Consider the following 16,036-nt stretch of genomic DNA (forward strand, 5'->3'; position numbering starts at 1 on the left):
ACATATTATAACACCAGGGATGCAGGCCAGCATTAGGATGCCTACTTTGCCTTTGCTAGGACCACAAAACAAAAAGAACAGATCCCCAAAACGAAGCTAACTAAATAAACTATACGTTAGAAATTTCATTTATAACACTTTAGGTAGAAGTTTTTAAAACCTATTTTTTTAACGTGAAAAATAAACGATTGCTGGGGAAAGTACCTGGTTTGTAGGGGAGAAACACAAGTTTATAATTCACCTAGTTTCACAGAACTAGCTTTGCTGATTGTGAGAACGTTACCTATTTCAAGACTGTGGTTTTATCCATCAAACGAGTAATAATAATACCTTTAGATATAGGCGCAAAAAGATTGCACACATCATTTAACTCATTTTCAACAAAATTAACGTTTCCCTTCCGTTCCCACCCCGGGATACACGGGCCACACTTCTTTAGGCAATCGATTGGGTTGGATGACGTAAGCATATTACTAACTTGTTATCTCCTGGTGGAATGGTTCAGAAACCCACGGGTTTCTGAAAGTAAAGAGAATATAGATGTCAAGTGCACAAACAAGCTCAGATGAAGAAAGGAAGCCCAGAATGGAGAAAGTGGGTATTACGTTCAGGAAACAAAGGACAGCCCAGAGACAGAATTCGAGGAGGCAGACTTAACCTGGAAGGGAACTCAGGTTTGGATACACAGCTAAGGATACCTGAAAAGGTAAGGCTTCCGCGTTTCCACCCTAAGAGATTAAAGTGTATTTGTTGGCTAGACTGCAGGACATCGTGTGAAAAGACGGAATCCATGCCATTTCTTACCTGTTGCCTAAATCCACAGATACAGCTCGGGACCTCGTGCTACTCCATAGCGCTCTTACTTGCAAAGCAGTGAGTGCCAGATTCCGTCCGGGTAGACCGAGGGGACCGTCGCCCAGAGGCCGGAGTCGGAGACAGGAGCAGCAGTGCCTGCAGGCGGCCATGACACCAAGCACGCGCTCAGCCTGGGCTGCGCCCTGATTGGCTCACGCTGCGGCTCAGGGGGGCGGAGCCTGATGCGGTTTCGTTTCCGCGGCGCAGGCGAACGCCGGGGAAGCGCAAATCTTGGCACTTTCTACGAAAACTGGAGAGGGTCAAACCTCACAGAATGCGATTGTCCTGTGGTTTATATTTTCTTTTTGCTTTTATCTCTCAATGAAAGGCAGATAAATAATGTTTCCTGAGTGTGTGTACTATCGTAATTTAAAAGAAAGTTCTTTAATGGTATGTATTTAATAAGTAAATACAATGTATTAATAGAAGTTACCGAACAACACATTAATATTTGGCTTTGTAAAATAAGAATTAGAATTTGTGTAGTGGATCATGGAAAGAAATCTCCCTCTCCTTCTTTGCCCTGGTTTCTAATTTATAGATTTCAAGAAAAAAACAGCTACTAAAAAGGTTTGTATTGATTTATAGTAAATTAATAGTATTATTATTTTTGGACTCAGGTATCGAACTCACGGTCTCATGTTTGCTAGGCAGGCACTTACACCACTCAGCTAAATCCCCCGCCCCTGTAGTAAATTAATTTTATTTTTCATTGATCTATATAATATTTTTAGGTCTCTCTATCATCTTTTCTAATTTGTATTCGTTTACTTTGGCAATATTTAACAAATAACTTTTCCAATTCTTAAATGTAAAATGCCAAGTAATATTTAAAATAAATGTTTATACAGTGACAAAATGTTTTAGAGTTTAAATTTGATAAAAAGTTTAGGAGGTGGATAAATTTTCCCCACCCCTATTAAGCCAGCCTGCTAAAAATTCTTTATGTGGTTCCTTGACTGACTTACTGTTTTTATGTTATGTATGTTTCTCTTTTAAGGTCATAAGCCCCGTACCACCACAATACAATCCAATATACCCAAATGTAGTTTTAAGAATTAAAAAATGTTTAACAATAAACAAACAAATGATTTAATGGCAGAGCAGCTTTCACATACCTTGCTTTCATAAGGTACTAAAGGGACTAACATTAATTTTTATGAGTATTTGGTGTTAATTATTTTGGTGTTTATCTTTGACTTTAGCTCCTAAATCTACAGGATTTTGAGACTAACCCTCTGAAACTTCTTATGAAGACAAATCTATCAGAATCTACTTGCCAAGATTTAATAGGACTTAAGATAACATATAAAGGAAGAATCTGAAATCATGTTTCAGTGCATAGGAACTATATAATTTTATTCAGTATTGCCATGTGCTAATAAAGCATGGATTTGGAGTTAGTCCCAGGTTGGTCTAATCTTGTCACTCACCAGTTGTGTGATCTCTGTGTGCTTCGGGTTTCCTGTCTATAAAACACGTAATATGAATCTCAAAGGGCTTTTGTAAGCATTGAATAATGTTTGTCACAGGACCTGACACGTTGTCAGCACCTGATGAATGGTAGATTCAACTTTGATCCAGCCTTTTCTTAATTTCCCTTCTAGTTTCCTCTGTTCACAATTCTAACCAACTTTCTTTCCTTCAGAACTCCTGACTCAGTCTTCATTCAGCTGGAAATACTAGGAATGATTATTTTCATACTGAGCCCACCTTTATTTACTCATACTAATTCAAAATAATTGGAGTAGTAGTGAATGAACCACAAACTCAGGAACAAATATGGGCAACTTGAAATCTTGTGGCAGAGCTTTGTTACAAAATAACCATACTCAAGATACAGTGTTTCTAATAAGCATTTTTAGGTTGGTGTAGAAAAATCATATAAAAAGTTTAAATTTTTGTGATTGTAACTATTGAAGCTATGACCCATGAAATTCCATTGAAGACATGTGCAGTTCTACCAAGTATAATTCCATGCCAGGATATAATTTAAAAGGAAATTTCTCTGATTCTTAGAGAGAACATTAAAGTGATCTAATTTAACTCCACCAAGAGTATTTCTTAGATCTTATTTTCTGCTTTATTGACATTCAAATGAACTTGCATCAAAAATAATGCTACTGCATGCTCTGAGAAGCAATCCCATTTAAATGAAACATCAAGGAATTCATTATGTTTAATTAAAATGTAATTTGCTTTGCACTTAGACTGTACATACATTTACTTTAATTTTCACCGTGTGAAAGCTGTAACAGTGAATCCGTATCTTGTTACATATTTGAAGTATTTAAGTAACTTTAGAATAAAAGTTACTGGCCTCCTTTGTGTCACACACGGACCCAAAGGAGGCCAGGAGATCTCTTTAAAGAATGTGGCCAGCTCAGCTTTAGGAAATGCCTTCTATAGCACTGCCACAGAAAGGTCTCTGTCTCAAGCCTGTAATGGTTTCTACATCCTGATTAATTTTCTCTAGTAGCATTTTAAGTCTTGAATCTACAAGATAAAATCTTTGCATGGTCTAATGATGTCCCTCTTCCCAGTCTCTACTTGTTCATTCTCTGTCCCTCCATCCTTTCCAGCTTTCATGAGGTGAGCAACTGTGTCCCACAAAGCTCCTTCACTATGGTGATTCTGGCTCCGTGCCTCCTAAACTGTTCATCAGAATGAATCCTTCTTCCTTTAAGTTACTTTTTCCTGTGTTTTGTCACAGCGACGAAAAGCTGACTAATAACTCCCTGCTTTTTGCCAGCGTTGTACTAGGTCCAAGGGATACGGAGGCTTCAAGAAAGCTATGGGCCATAATCCCTGCTTTATAGAGTTTGCAGTCGGTCCAGTTGAGAGATGGACAGAAACACAACTGACCAAATAAACAAGTACATGTTAGAATGTGGTTAATACCACCAAGAAAATAAATGGAATGCAAAGCTAGAGACAGTAGGATGGAAGATAAATGGTCTTTAAATATGGAGGCAGGGAAAGCCTTGCCTAGGAGAGATTAAAGCTGAACAGAAAGATGAGAAGATCACCTAGCTTCTGATCTCTGAGGTCAATGGGAGGAGTGCCCTGGGGAGAGGGCTGCCTCTGAGTCAGGAAGGAATTTGGGTTTTTAGAAGACACAGAAAAGCCAGTGCAGCAACAGATTTGTAAGCAGGAGTATGTGGGATATGAGGTAGGAGAAGAAGGCAGAGCTTAGCGCAGGGCTTGGGAAAACACAGCAAAATACAAACAAGAAGCAGCATGATCATAAAGTAGCATGATTTCAAGATGGCCTCTCCGGCTGCCGAGTGTACAGTGGATTAGAGGCAGAGACATCCAGCGATCAGGAGTAACATGCTGGCGTGGATGAGGATGGAGGCAGAGGTGACAGGAGAAAGGAATACGTGTTGGGAACAGATAAGACTTGACATAGGGAGAGTGGCTGAAGGCTGTGAGTAAGCTGAGGCTGATCAGCACTGCAGTGTCCGAGGCACGCTAGCAGAGCTGTCAAGAGATGGATCTGAGCGGAGAACTCGGAGGAGAGGGCTGGGGTGGGTAATTCGACTGTAAAAGTAATGAGCATGTAAATGATATTACAAGCTATGGGAATACTTATCATCTAGAAGGCAGAAAAGGTAGGAAAAAAAGAGGGTCCGGCTCTGAGCCTGAGGAAGAAAGTTTACCACGAGTATGAAGGTAGGCCACTGTTGAGGCAGGCGGGGAGGTAGGATGCATCCTGTTGGTTACTTTCCATTTGCTTCTTTAGTGCGTTCTCTACCTTTTTTGGCCCTGGCTCACGAGGACTGGGTCACAGAGAACTGATCTTTAAGGGGTCCGACACCCCAACCTCTAGCCTGTGACCAGAAGGCAATCACAGGGGAGAAGGAAAGCGAAGCTCCTCTCCTGAGTGCGGACACACAGGGAACAGGCTCCGTTTCTGCCCTCTGTCTAATTGAAGCACTGGAGCTTGGTGGAGGGATCTTCACCAGACACTCTCCACAGCTTCTTGCTACAGAAGTGAAAACACTTGACAAAAGCACTTAATACTTGCAGACTCCTTGTTAGGTTCTCAATCAATGCCATTAATATCACCATGTGAGCTTTGGTGGAGCTGAGGAATGGTAGCATTAAAGACACTAAATATTCTGAAAATGAAAAGTGGAGGAATAAAAAAAATTCACTTGAGTTCAATGAAAATTTCTGGCTGGGCACAGTGATGCATGCCTGTAATCCCAGCACTCAGGAAGCTGAGGCAGGAGGATCCTGCAAGCTTGGGACCAGCCTGGGCTACAAAGTGAGTTCAAGGCCAGCCTGAACTGTAATATGAGACCTTGTCTCAAAAAGACAAAAAACAAAACAAAAAACTCCAGCAAAACAAAACAAACAAATCCAAAACAACAATAACAAAAACCAAAACCCAAACAAATCATAAAATTTCCGAGAATGTTAACATTTTCCACGGGAAAAACAGTGTCTTTCAACATTTTCCTTAAGAGAATTTGCTAAAATCTTACCATAAGTGAAATGAAATAGTTCGGAGAAAAAAACCATAACCAAAAAAAAAAAAAAAAAATTAAATTACCAGATTAATATATGAAAGCAGAATAGCAGTGTGATCTGGCTGCAGTTTCTGTATCTGTGTAAAAGGAAAAACAGCCCCTTAAATTGTAGGCAACCAAATGAGTGTCAGGATTGAAGAGTGTTGATATTTTAGACTGATAATAAAGTAAATGTTTAACTCGTTGTGTAGACCCTGAGATGAGTTTGAAGACAGTATCTTCCAGTGAAACGTGAATAAGGTTTTAGAACAGGAAGCCGTGATTCCATGTGATGGGTGGTGTCCTCCTTCCCTGAAGTCACGGCAGGGCCACCTTGCTTAGCCTGAACGCTCAGTGCACTTAGGCTGCTGCTTCTCCCTGCTGCTTCGGCCTTAACAGCGGTCTGTTGCTGCTCGTGCTCCAGGCCTCAGCGGTCTCCATCAGTACCTGGAACTGGTTCTCAGGTCTGTAAATAGTTCTTTCATTAACTGTCCTCAGAATCCATCTGAGCACACACTGCTTCCTGCTCGCTTCCACACTGCCCTTCCGAGAGGGGCTTTTTCCAGGCTCTAACTACTTTCCGCACAGCAGATTACGGTCACTTGTTACTGGAAGCTTGTTGGCCTGGAGCTGGGAGGTGGGCACTTGCTGTGTCTGGATTGATTTCCCTGCAGCCACTTTGTAAGCACGCGTCTCTGTGTCTTAGGTGGGGGCAGCGTTCTGAGTCCTCGTGCCCTCTTCCAGCTGAATTCTGGCCCAGGATGTGTTCATCCCCTGTCCAGGTGGCAGGGCTGGGCTCCGTCCCCTCCCCACTGCCACGTGCTTTCGCTGTGACTTGACAGTGTAAGGGTTTATTACCTTCCCAAAGCACCTGAGGCTGTGGTCCTTTGCAGAGACAGTGAAGGGGGATCCACGGCGACGCCTGCCTTTGCCACAGTAGCTGCCACCCTCTCCCCAGGTCTTCACACTTGCTCAGGATTCTGGTCCTTGCCCTCATCTTTTCTTTGTAAGTACCCAGAGAGTCTGCGCAATTCTTACACTTTTGGGGGAATTTATTTCTCACCCCCTGGAGGCTGGCGATTAGGGTGCCAGGCAGTTATGTTTTTGTGAGGACGCTTTTCCTGGTTTCTTGTTGAGGTTCATTTTATATCTGTGTGGAAAGAGAAAGAGAGACAAAAAGAGACAGAGAGAGACAGAGAGTGAGTTGGTGTCTTTTTTATGAGAGGAAAAAATAGGAGAGAGGACAGGGAGGAGGGCAGAGGGGAAAGAGGAGGGGAGACCCAAGACAGAGAAGCTCCTGGGTCTCTTTTATTTAGTAAGAGAACTCCTCTCTGCTCTAGGAGCCCTACTTCAAAGCCCTGTGTGTAAACATTGTTGCTTGTGCTTGCTGCGTGCCCTCCGTGGTTTGTGATTATGAATTTTAAGGAATCAGTGAAGTTGGAACAAGTTTTTCTAGCAAATGTGATACTTTGGTGCAGATATAGAAAAAATGAGGGGTAGGATTCTTGTAGGGTTGGAGTTTCCTAGGAGTGAAGGACTGACCTGTTTTTGTTCTCCCCTCGCATCTGCTATGTCATATATTGAAGCCCTAACCCCCAATATGACTGCATTTGGAATAAGGAAGTAATTAAGGTTAAATAAATTCAAATTCAATTGAATTAGTGTGCTCATAAGCAGACATCTTGGAAGGTGGCTTGGCCACCACAGCAAAGATCTGGTACAATCCAGAGTCCCTTGGTGCTGGAGGTCCTTGCTGAGTTGGTAGGTGAAGTTTCCCAGGTGTCACAGTGTCATAGCCTGAGCTCTTGGTGTGTGAAGCTGCTATCAGAGTGTGCATCCTGTCCCAGGATATGCTCCCCACCTTCAGAGAAACCAACAGATTGTAGCCCTGCCAACACCAAAGTTCTCAGAGTGTCAGACTTTTGACTTTATAAGGAGTTAAAGTAAGTAACTTATGTAGAGGAGGGGATCTGTAACATTTGACATAACTTTCCCAAGATAAAGATGAGTTCACTTTGAGTTACACATAGGACTTGATAAGCTGTCACTTTCTCAAAGGGAAGGGAGGATATACCCCAAAATAAAAACATCATTTGATGTGTTTGAGTCATTTCAAAGTCATATAACAGTCCTAAATGGCAACCTGGCAAGTGTACATCCTTGAAACAATATTAATTGCACAGTTTTCATAGGGATTTCTTCTATAATGGAACTGTGCTGTGCAGTCCAGGATATAAACTGTGTACTTGGAACAACTAAGAAAGAAAATTGCTATAGTTTGGATATTGTTTGTCCTCTAATGGTTCATGTGTTGGAAGCTTAATCCCCAGATTAGCAGTATTGGGAGATGACGTGACACTTTAAGGGACAGGGTTTGGTGGGAAGTCAGTCAGTAAGTTGGGGTGTGATAGAGTTATTTCCAAAAGATGAAAAATATTAACAAAAGATGAGAAATATAAAATAAAAAGCGGCCTTTATTCTGAGAACATGGAGAGAGATGACCGGCACCCCACCGCTGGCGTCCGGCAATCTCTCCGGCGGACACGTGGCGTGGGGGCCTGTAAATAGCCTCGGTTTGGGGTGGAACCTAAGGCGGGCATTAGGGATACACAGGTAGCCCATTGGTCCTAGGTTTGGCGCCATATGTAAATTCCCAGGGGCGGGAAGATGGCGTCACAGGTAACTTCCTAGGGGCAGGGCAAGATGGGGCTTCCTGCTTCCGGTTGTGGCTTTCCTGGCTACAGTGTCCTGTCTGGGCCAAACCTTTCATATCCCGTCTTATGGTTATTATTATGAAAAGGGGTGAAGATTTTTCTCTTTAACTACTTCCTGCTGGCAAAGGGCGCTGTACTGGAGCCTAGGGGAGTCGACGGGATGAAGGTTGATGCCCAGGTAGACGCTGGTACCAGGTGTTTTGGCCAGGACAGCTTCACTGGTGAATGCACGTATGTCAGACTGGAAAAACAAAGAGACAAGATGTTATGAGGAGACATGGCACTGTCATATTTAAGGACCCAGGTGAGGTAGAAGGAAAGGTGCCTTTGATTTAGACATATCATTCTATCAGGACCATGTTGAGGTAGAAACATTTCCACGGTGAAGCAGAATTCTGAAAATTAAACGTGGGGTTAGGAGGAGTGGAGTTATGAGAGGTGCTTACTCCCCCATCTGAAAGCATAAAAGTTAAGACGGTAGGTTGGTGAGGCTTGTCTCTGGTATGCATGATGTTGGAGTCTGTAGGCAATACTGCTAAAGAGTCCTGCTGTAAAAATGATCATTAATAGAATGTAAGAAATTAGGAACCAAAGTGGATAACAAAACATGACTTAGCCTGTTAACTGTGGCTGCGCGGCCTTTGTGAGACGGAGACAGGTAGGCGACAGAAGATGAGATGACCACTCAGAATGATCAGATTTAGGGCTGGGAGGGCATCTCTTAGCCTGAGTGATGTGAAACCAGGATGGCAGTCTAGCAACTTTGATTTAGGCATGGGTCACTGTAACCTGGTTGTAGTCCTTGGAATGATTTGCTGTAACAGAACTTTAGCAAGTATGAGAAAGGCTTTTATGTATCCTGAAAAAGTATAAACCAAGTGAGAAGACTGGGACCTGCACAAAATAGGCCCTGTTTGTAAATGGCATAGGTTGACCATCAATACCCCCAGAGATTGAGGACTTAATATAGCAGCCTGAATACTCAGGAAGACCTCTGTATATATGGCCTCTATGTCCACAAATATAGAGAATGTCTTACCTGAGACTTTAGTGCGACTTGGAATCTGAGACGGACACCTTAAAGGGGGCTGTTGTTGCCCTGAACTTCCTCAGTCTTCAGCAGCAATTTTCTGTCGGTGACGAATCGCAGTGTCGACATTTCCTGTGAGGGCTATTACTTAGGATGACTTACCCACTCTCTGGTGGCTAGGACAGTCCAGTAGCCCTGGAGTAAGGTCTCAAAGAATGCCAGGAAGGGGCATTTTGGTGCCCAATGTCTTCTGCTGCATTTGAGCGTGGTCCATGGGGAGGCCAGGCAGCTCCACCTTGTGTAGATTTACCTGTCTCAGAACTCCAAGTGTCACAAGTGTTAAAAATATGAAAAACCATATTAAGATCTCTCTAAGGTTTGAAGGTCAAGTTTTGCCTTTTTGTTTGGGATTTGGACTATAGTAGAATTAAGTAAGTATGCAGGAATTTAATATTGGCATTTTGGATTAGAGAGCAGGCTTTATCTGGATGGCATACCGCTTTTTTTATAGGGTGACACGTAGAATTAACAAAAAAGCTTTAGTCTGCCAAACAAGGCTTTAATGGAAACATTTTGCAGTAAAGGTTTAGCAATCTTATGAATAAATCAATCAAAACTGATCTAATACTGTCAAATTCTGAACACATTTACTTTTAAAGTTGTTATTTGCAGTAGTATGAACCAAGACAAATAAAATAAAACTTTGAAGAAAACCCTTGTCTTGAAATAGAGCTAGTGGTTCCCAGCAAAAAGGAATTTATAACCTTAGTTGTTAAACAGAAGATTGATGAAGGCTTTGATTGATAAACAAAGCTGGTAAAATTATCAGGTGGCCAATAACCTTGATTAAATGGTTTGAGAATTGTAATAAAAAAGCATCTTTTGAGCGGAGCCAAATTGTAAAAAAAGCATGCCTGAGCAGAGCTGCTGAGCTGCTGTCTCGCGGCGCTCCGGCAGAGCACGCCCAGTGGGTGGGGCAAGCGCTGGGATGTAGCGCGCAGGGGCGGGCTCGGACTGCCCCCGGAAACGTGTAAGGTGGCGGCGGCGGCGATGGCGCACAGGGGAGGGAGGGGCTGGGACAGCGCATGGGGGAGGGGCTGGGAGGCGGCCCGACACAGCGCGCAAAGCTGGAACTGCTCGAAGGGCGCAAGGATTAGAAAGCCAATTTAGGAACACAGCTGGGTTTTGATTAGCCTCCTGGACCTGTTTTAAAAGTTCGTTATAGTTAGTATGCTTGTCCTGTTCTGGCACAGATATAGGCCCAGAGTCATTATAAACGTCCTTAAAATGTAAATCATAACAATTAGTAATAAATTTAAATTGCCTGATATAATTCTGTGGGTGAACAGAGAGGCTACCTAATTTAAGGGTAATCTGAGATAGATCAGAAAGGGAAAAAGGCACATGGATGTTAACAAGCCCCTCGGGGCCAGCTTGCTCCCGAAGTGGAAGCAGAGCCTGAGGAGAAGATTCCGGAGCAGAGGGCCATTGAGCAGCTATCCTTCCGGTAGGCGCATGTGAGCAATCATCTGTAGAGCGGCTACAGAGCTGCTGCCGGTCACCCTGGGAAACAGGAGCAGATGGCATCTCACTGTGTGCCTTGCAGTGAGAGGACTGCTGTCGGCAGCACAATGAAGCATCATGTGCACTGCAACAGGGCGGCTGTTGTGGTTCACAAGAGGAGCCACAAGGAGACGCCTGTTGACAGTAAGGGTCCTGGAAACATGGCGGCGCCCTGTCACGTGACCCAAAACATGGCGGCGCCCTGTCATGTGACCCGAAACATGGCGGCGCCCTGTCGCCATGTGGCCCTCCGGAACATGGCGGCGCCATGCCACGTGGCAGAGGGTTGCAACATGGCAACTGTTCCCCGCGCAAGCTGGAACAATCACGCGGCCTGCTGGAAGGACATAGCGACCGAGATCTAGCATGGTGGGCGGGCGGTGAGAATGCTGTAGGGGATACAGAATTCTCAGGAGAGGAAGTGCTAACAGAGGTATTAAAGCTGCTGGAAGAGTTATGGGTCCTGGAAGGCAGAGAGGGAGACGATCGCACAGCAGGAGGTATCTGTGACGGAGAGGGATTAGAGCTGCTGAGAGAATCAGGCACAGGGGGAGGGGAGAGCGGTCCGGCGGGAGGTAACGGCAGGGAATGAGTTTGGTGGTAGGCAGGCGGTAGCTGGGAAAACAACGCAGAGCAGAACGGAAAAGTTTGCGGCGCAGTAGACTTAGCTAAAAGTATCTCAGCTGGAGCACAAGACTTAATGAGAGATGGGCGTGTTCTCAGAATAAGAAAGGCTTGGACATAAGGGAGTTCTAATAACTTGTTGCCAGCTTGACAAAAATCGTACAAGTTCCTGAGAATGCAGGGGTCAAATGTTCCTTGCTGAGGCCAAGGCTTGCCAATAAGCGGGTAGGTTGGCCAGACCTCCTGGCAGTAAAAAGTTAGTTGTTTAGTTTTTATGGTACCTTTAATTTTTAGAGTACGTAAATTGGAAATTAGGCATTGTAAAGGCGTCTTTTGGGAGTTAGAAAATACGTTCCCCATGACTGATTCAGGCAAGAAAAAAAAAACCGGAGGTCCAGAAAAAAGTCATCACTTATTTGTGGTACCACGCGGCGGCTACGGTTCCAAACCGTAAACTCCAGTCGTCACTGAGAGATTTACGAATGGAGTCTACGTGGGGTCAGTAACAGTTTTGCCCGTGAAAGCGCAAGGCTTTAAGGGAAGTGAGGCATTCTTTCAGTGTGGGCGGTCCCAAAAATCTCTGCTTTGGGCTATCCGAACCCAAAGAACGTGAGAGATTTTGTGGACACAGGTTTGCCCAGAAAGAACCCTGCCCTGGGCGGTCCTAAGGACGTGAAAATGCACAGATCCACGCAGACGGGGAGAACATTCCACAGGGGCTGCCCAGTGCGAAAAGTTCCCCGGGGAGTGCTCACCTGAAATCAGTCTGGCCGACAGGCGGAGTGCAGGCGGCTGGCGACAGGAACGTCTCGGGAGAGGAAAAAGCTCAGGATTAATCCAGGATGTTATCTGGTTATCGGCGAGGAAACTCTGGGTATGTGGCCCAAGAGTCAGTTGCCTGCCGATCAAGTCACGGCACCAAATGATAGAGTTATTTCCAAAAGATGAAAAATATTAACAAAAGATGAGAAATATAAAATAAAAAGCGGCCTTTATTCTGAGAACATGGAGAGAGATGACCGGCACCCCACCGCTGGCGTCCGGCAATCTCTCCGGCGGACACGTGGCGTGGGGGCCTGTAAATAGCCTCGGTTTGGGGTGGAACCTGAGGCGGGCATTAGGGATACACAGGTAGCCCATTGGTCCTAGGTTTGGCGCCATATGTAAATTCCCAGGGGCGGGAAGATGGCGTCACAGGTAACTTCCTAGGGGCAGGGCAAGATGGGGCTTCCTGCTTCTGGTTGTGGCTTTCTTGGCTACAGTGTCCTGTCTGGGCCAAACCTTTCAGGGTGTTAATTATGAAACATTCTGAGATTCCAGTTGCCCTCTCATTTCCTGTTTTGAGATATGCTCTTCCTTCAGTGCACCACCCGCTGCTCATGATGTAATACAACCACCAGGCCCTCGCCAGGGCTGAGTCAGGAGCAGGGGTGCAGTGCCATGTATGTGAACCTGCAAAACTGTGAGCTAGTAAATCTCTTTTCTTTTTAATGTTGCCCTGCCTCAGATATTTCATAATAGTAAGAAAAATGAAATAAAATAAGTATGATCATAGATTGCATAGGAAATGTAAACATTTACCTAAAAATTATGCTTCCTTTTAAATATTTTTATTTAAGAAAATGCCTGTTGCTCATTGTCATGGATTCATTAAGAAGGCTGTGACTAAATACCAATGCTGCTCTATAATTTCTGCTCTAGAGAAAGCAATAACGAGTTAGAAATTTTTCCTCCTTTAGAATGGTCATCCAGCTTTGCTGTTATACATATCAGACATCTGTATCTTCCTCTGGAACAGAGAAAAGTGAGCAGTTTTGGGGTTATGCACCATTTAGATTACTAAAAATTCCCACCTCAAGGCAGGGGGTAACAGCAGGTTAGGTAATGTGTGGGTGATACACTTGCATTCTTTTTGAAAAATAAAACATGGTAAACATCATTTCAACCTGTTTTTGTCTTTTGATACACTAAAATTTCCCTTCTCAGTAAAAAAGAATCAGAAGGGAGCTGTTCCAAAGAGGCTATCACCCCTGGTTTACCAAGATTTTAAAATAGGTTCAGTATCCAAACCTTCTGTCTTCATGGGCATACCTAGGTGTCATGTTATCTCCAACACTGTTTTAATAAGACCACTTTTTATTGCTTTTTTAAAACGTGTACTCAAAATATGTGTGTGTAGAGTACACTTGATAAAATGTATATCAAGGAGACTGTCCTTTTTTTCCTCTCATTTTAGTGGGAAATCTTTGAATTTCTTGCCATTGAGTATCTTGCCCTTTAGTTGTAGAGTTTTTATAGATATTCTTTATCAAATTGGCATTGACATTCTTTTTTATTCCTAGCTTGCTGAGTTTTTTTTTTTTTTTGTACTTGGAATCAAACTCAGGGCCTTGTACTTACCAGGTAGCCGCTGTGCTACTGAGCTACATCCCTGGCCACAATTTTTTTTTTTTTGTATCTATCACACAATTTTTCTTTAACTTATCGATGAATTGCATTAACTGATTTTCGAATGTTCAGCCAGCCTGGCAAGCCTGGGATAATTCCCACTGAGTTGTGTCATGTAAAATTTACACCTTGTTTAGCTCAATTTGTTAGTATTTTGTTGAGAACTTTTAAAAAATCTATATTCTTGAGAGATAATGGTCTGTTGTTATTTTATAATGTCTTTGTCTGTATTTGGGGTTAGATTACTTCTAGCCTCACAGAGTGAGTTGGGAAGTATTCCCTTCCCTACTGTCTTTTGGGAGATGTTATAGAATTGGTATAATTTTTAAAACAATATTTGGTATAATTTACCAGTTAAGCAACTGGGCCTGGTGTTTTCTGTTTTGGATGGTTATTAATTATAAATTCAATTTTTAAAACAGATACAGACCTATTCCAGTAATTTGTGTGAATTTTAACAGTTGTTTAAAAATTTGAGATTGGAGTTATTCATCATATTCTCATTCTTTTAAATATTCTCTGAATCTGTAGAGAAAGCTCCTTTTTCATTCTGTTAGTACTTTGTGTTCTGGTCTCTGTATTGAAGCTTTGTGTCATTCTGTCTCTCTCTCTTTCTCTCTCTCTCTCTCTCTCCTTTTGTCTCCTTGCATTTCTTTCTTTCTTTCTCCCCTTATTTCTTTGACAAGTGTCTTGTTATATTGCCCAGGTTGGCCTTGAACTCATGAGCGCTAGCCTAAGCCTCCAGAGTTGTTAGAATTGTGAGCTGTGCCACCACGCCCAGCTTGCTGTTTTGGCGTGGTTTGGTTTGGGATTCTTTTTTTTGTTCGTTTATTTGTTTTTGAGACAAAGACCAGCTTTGAGCTTGCTATGTAACCTCCAAAGACCCCTAATTCTACTTTCTTTTGATGAATGGTAAATTGATCTTTCTCTGCCTACTCATGTTTAATCTGTATGTGTCTATATTTTCAGTAAACCCCTTATAGAACACATGCTTAGGCTTTGTTTTCTGATCCAGTGTGACAATCTATTTGTGTATTTAGATCATTACTATTCAAAATGATTATTGAGATGAGCGGATTGTTATCTAACACATTTGTAACTGTTTTCTACTTGCTGCCTTTGTTCTTTGTTCCTGATTTTGTCCAGTATTACCTGTTTTGTTTTTCAATGTAGCCCAGGGTAGCCGCAGACTTCCAGTGATCCTCCTGCCTCAACCTCTTGAGTGCTGCCACTCCTAGTGTCTTACTTACTTTCCTCTCACAGCTAAGACAAAATACTCAACACCCAAGTTTAAGGGAGGAAAAGGTTATTTCACTCACAGTTTGTAGATGTTTCAGTCCCTAATTGGCTGGCTCCAAGGCAGGGTGATACATGGCGGAGGAGCAATAGTGTGTCAGTGGGAGACAGCAAAAATATCAAGAGAGAGTAAGATAAGCCTCGTCCCGTCTCTTGTATTGTTTCCAGTCTGCCAGGATTAGGTAGTGCCAATACAATCGGTGGACTGATTCACCAGTCACACACCCTTAATCCCAGCACCCTTCATTCCAGCATTACCTTAAAAATCAGTTGCACACTCTAGATTCAGCCACCTCTGGAAAAGGCCTCTGACCACAGGAAGCTTTGGAAGGACATCTGGACACAAGCCATAGCATTTTCTGCCTTTGGCTCCCCAAAGATTCACACATATCCCTTTATGCAAAAGGCATTTACTCATCTTCAAGAGTTGCCAAAGTTCTAACAGTTTCAGCATTGCTGAAAAGTTCAAGTCAAAAGTCTCCTTGGATTTAAAGCAAACTCTTAGTTGTGAATCCTTGTACAAATAAAAACAGCCAAACACTTCTAAAATTCCACGGCACAAACAGGGGAATACAAAAGAATGTGACCAAAGCAAATATCTAGCAGGGCAAACATGAAGTCCTGCAGTTCCATGTGTAGCATCTGAGGCAATCTGTGGCCAGATGTGTGCACCAAAGGGCTCAGTGGCTCCCACCTTAGGCATGGTTGTAACTCCCGTGGCTTCTTTGTTCTACTTTGCTCCCTCTTTGCATGTTTCTGCAGATGGTCTACATCCCTGGCTGCTCCAAACTTCTGGGGTCTCCACTGAACCGTCAGCTTTATACTCACAGCTTCATTCACTGTCCTCTCGGGCTTTCATACTCATAGTTTCACTGCCTGTCTTCACAGGCCCTCTTTTGAAATCTAGGTGGCAGCCTTCCTGACCATGCAGCTCTTGCATTTTGCACGTACCTAAAGCCAGTGTCATGTGGAAGATGCCAAGGTTTGCT

General features: G+C 43.2%; 1 protein-coding gene across 4 annotated transcripts in view; it reads right to left on the bottom strand.

Annotated features, from left to right (window-relative positions):
- The window catches only part of Pnpt1 (polyribonucleotide nucleotidyltransferase 1), a 34,597-nt gene extending 33,602 nt beyond the window's left edge, over nucleotides 1-995 (bottom strand). For 2 of the 4 annotated variants that reach the window (XM_013150074.3, XM_013150073.3), the window contains exon 1: nucleotides 805-968. Coding sequence is in view for 1 of the 4 variants with exons in the window: in XM_003467499.5 (XP_003467547.1) it covers nucleotides 805-965 (161 nt within the window). In the remaining 3 variants the exon portion in view is untranslated. Of the gene's footprint in view, nucleotides 1-804 lie in introns of all 4 variants that reach the window. The other 2 variants (XM_003467499.5, XM_063229426.1) reach the window with 2 other exon arrangements.
- Nucleotides 996-16,036: the final 15,041 nt, after the last annotated feature.

Source organism: Cavia porcellus, unplaced genomic scaffold (genome assembly GCF_034190915.1).
Source record: "Cavia porcellus strain 051 isolate PalLab524CR breed Dunkin Hartley unplaced genomic scaffold, mCavPor4.1 scaffold_18, whole genome shotgun sequence".
In the NCBI taxonomy this organism is placed as follows: Eukaryota; Metazoa; Chordata; class Mammalia; order Rodentia; family Caviidae; genus Cavia; species Cavia porcellus.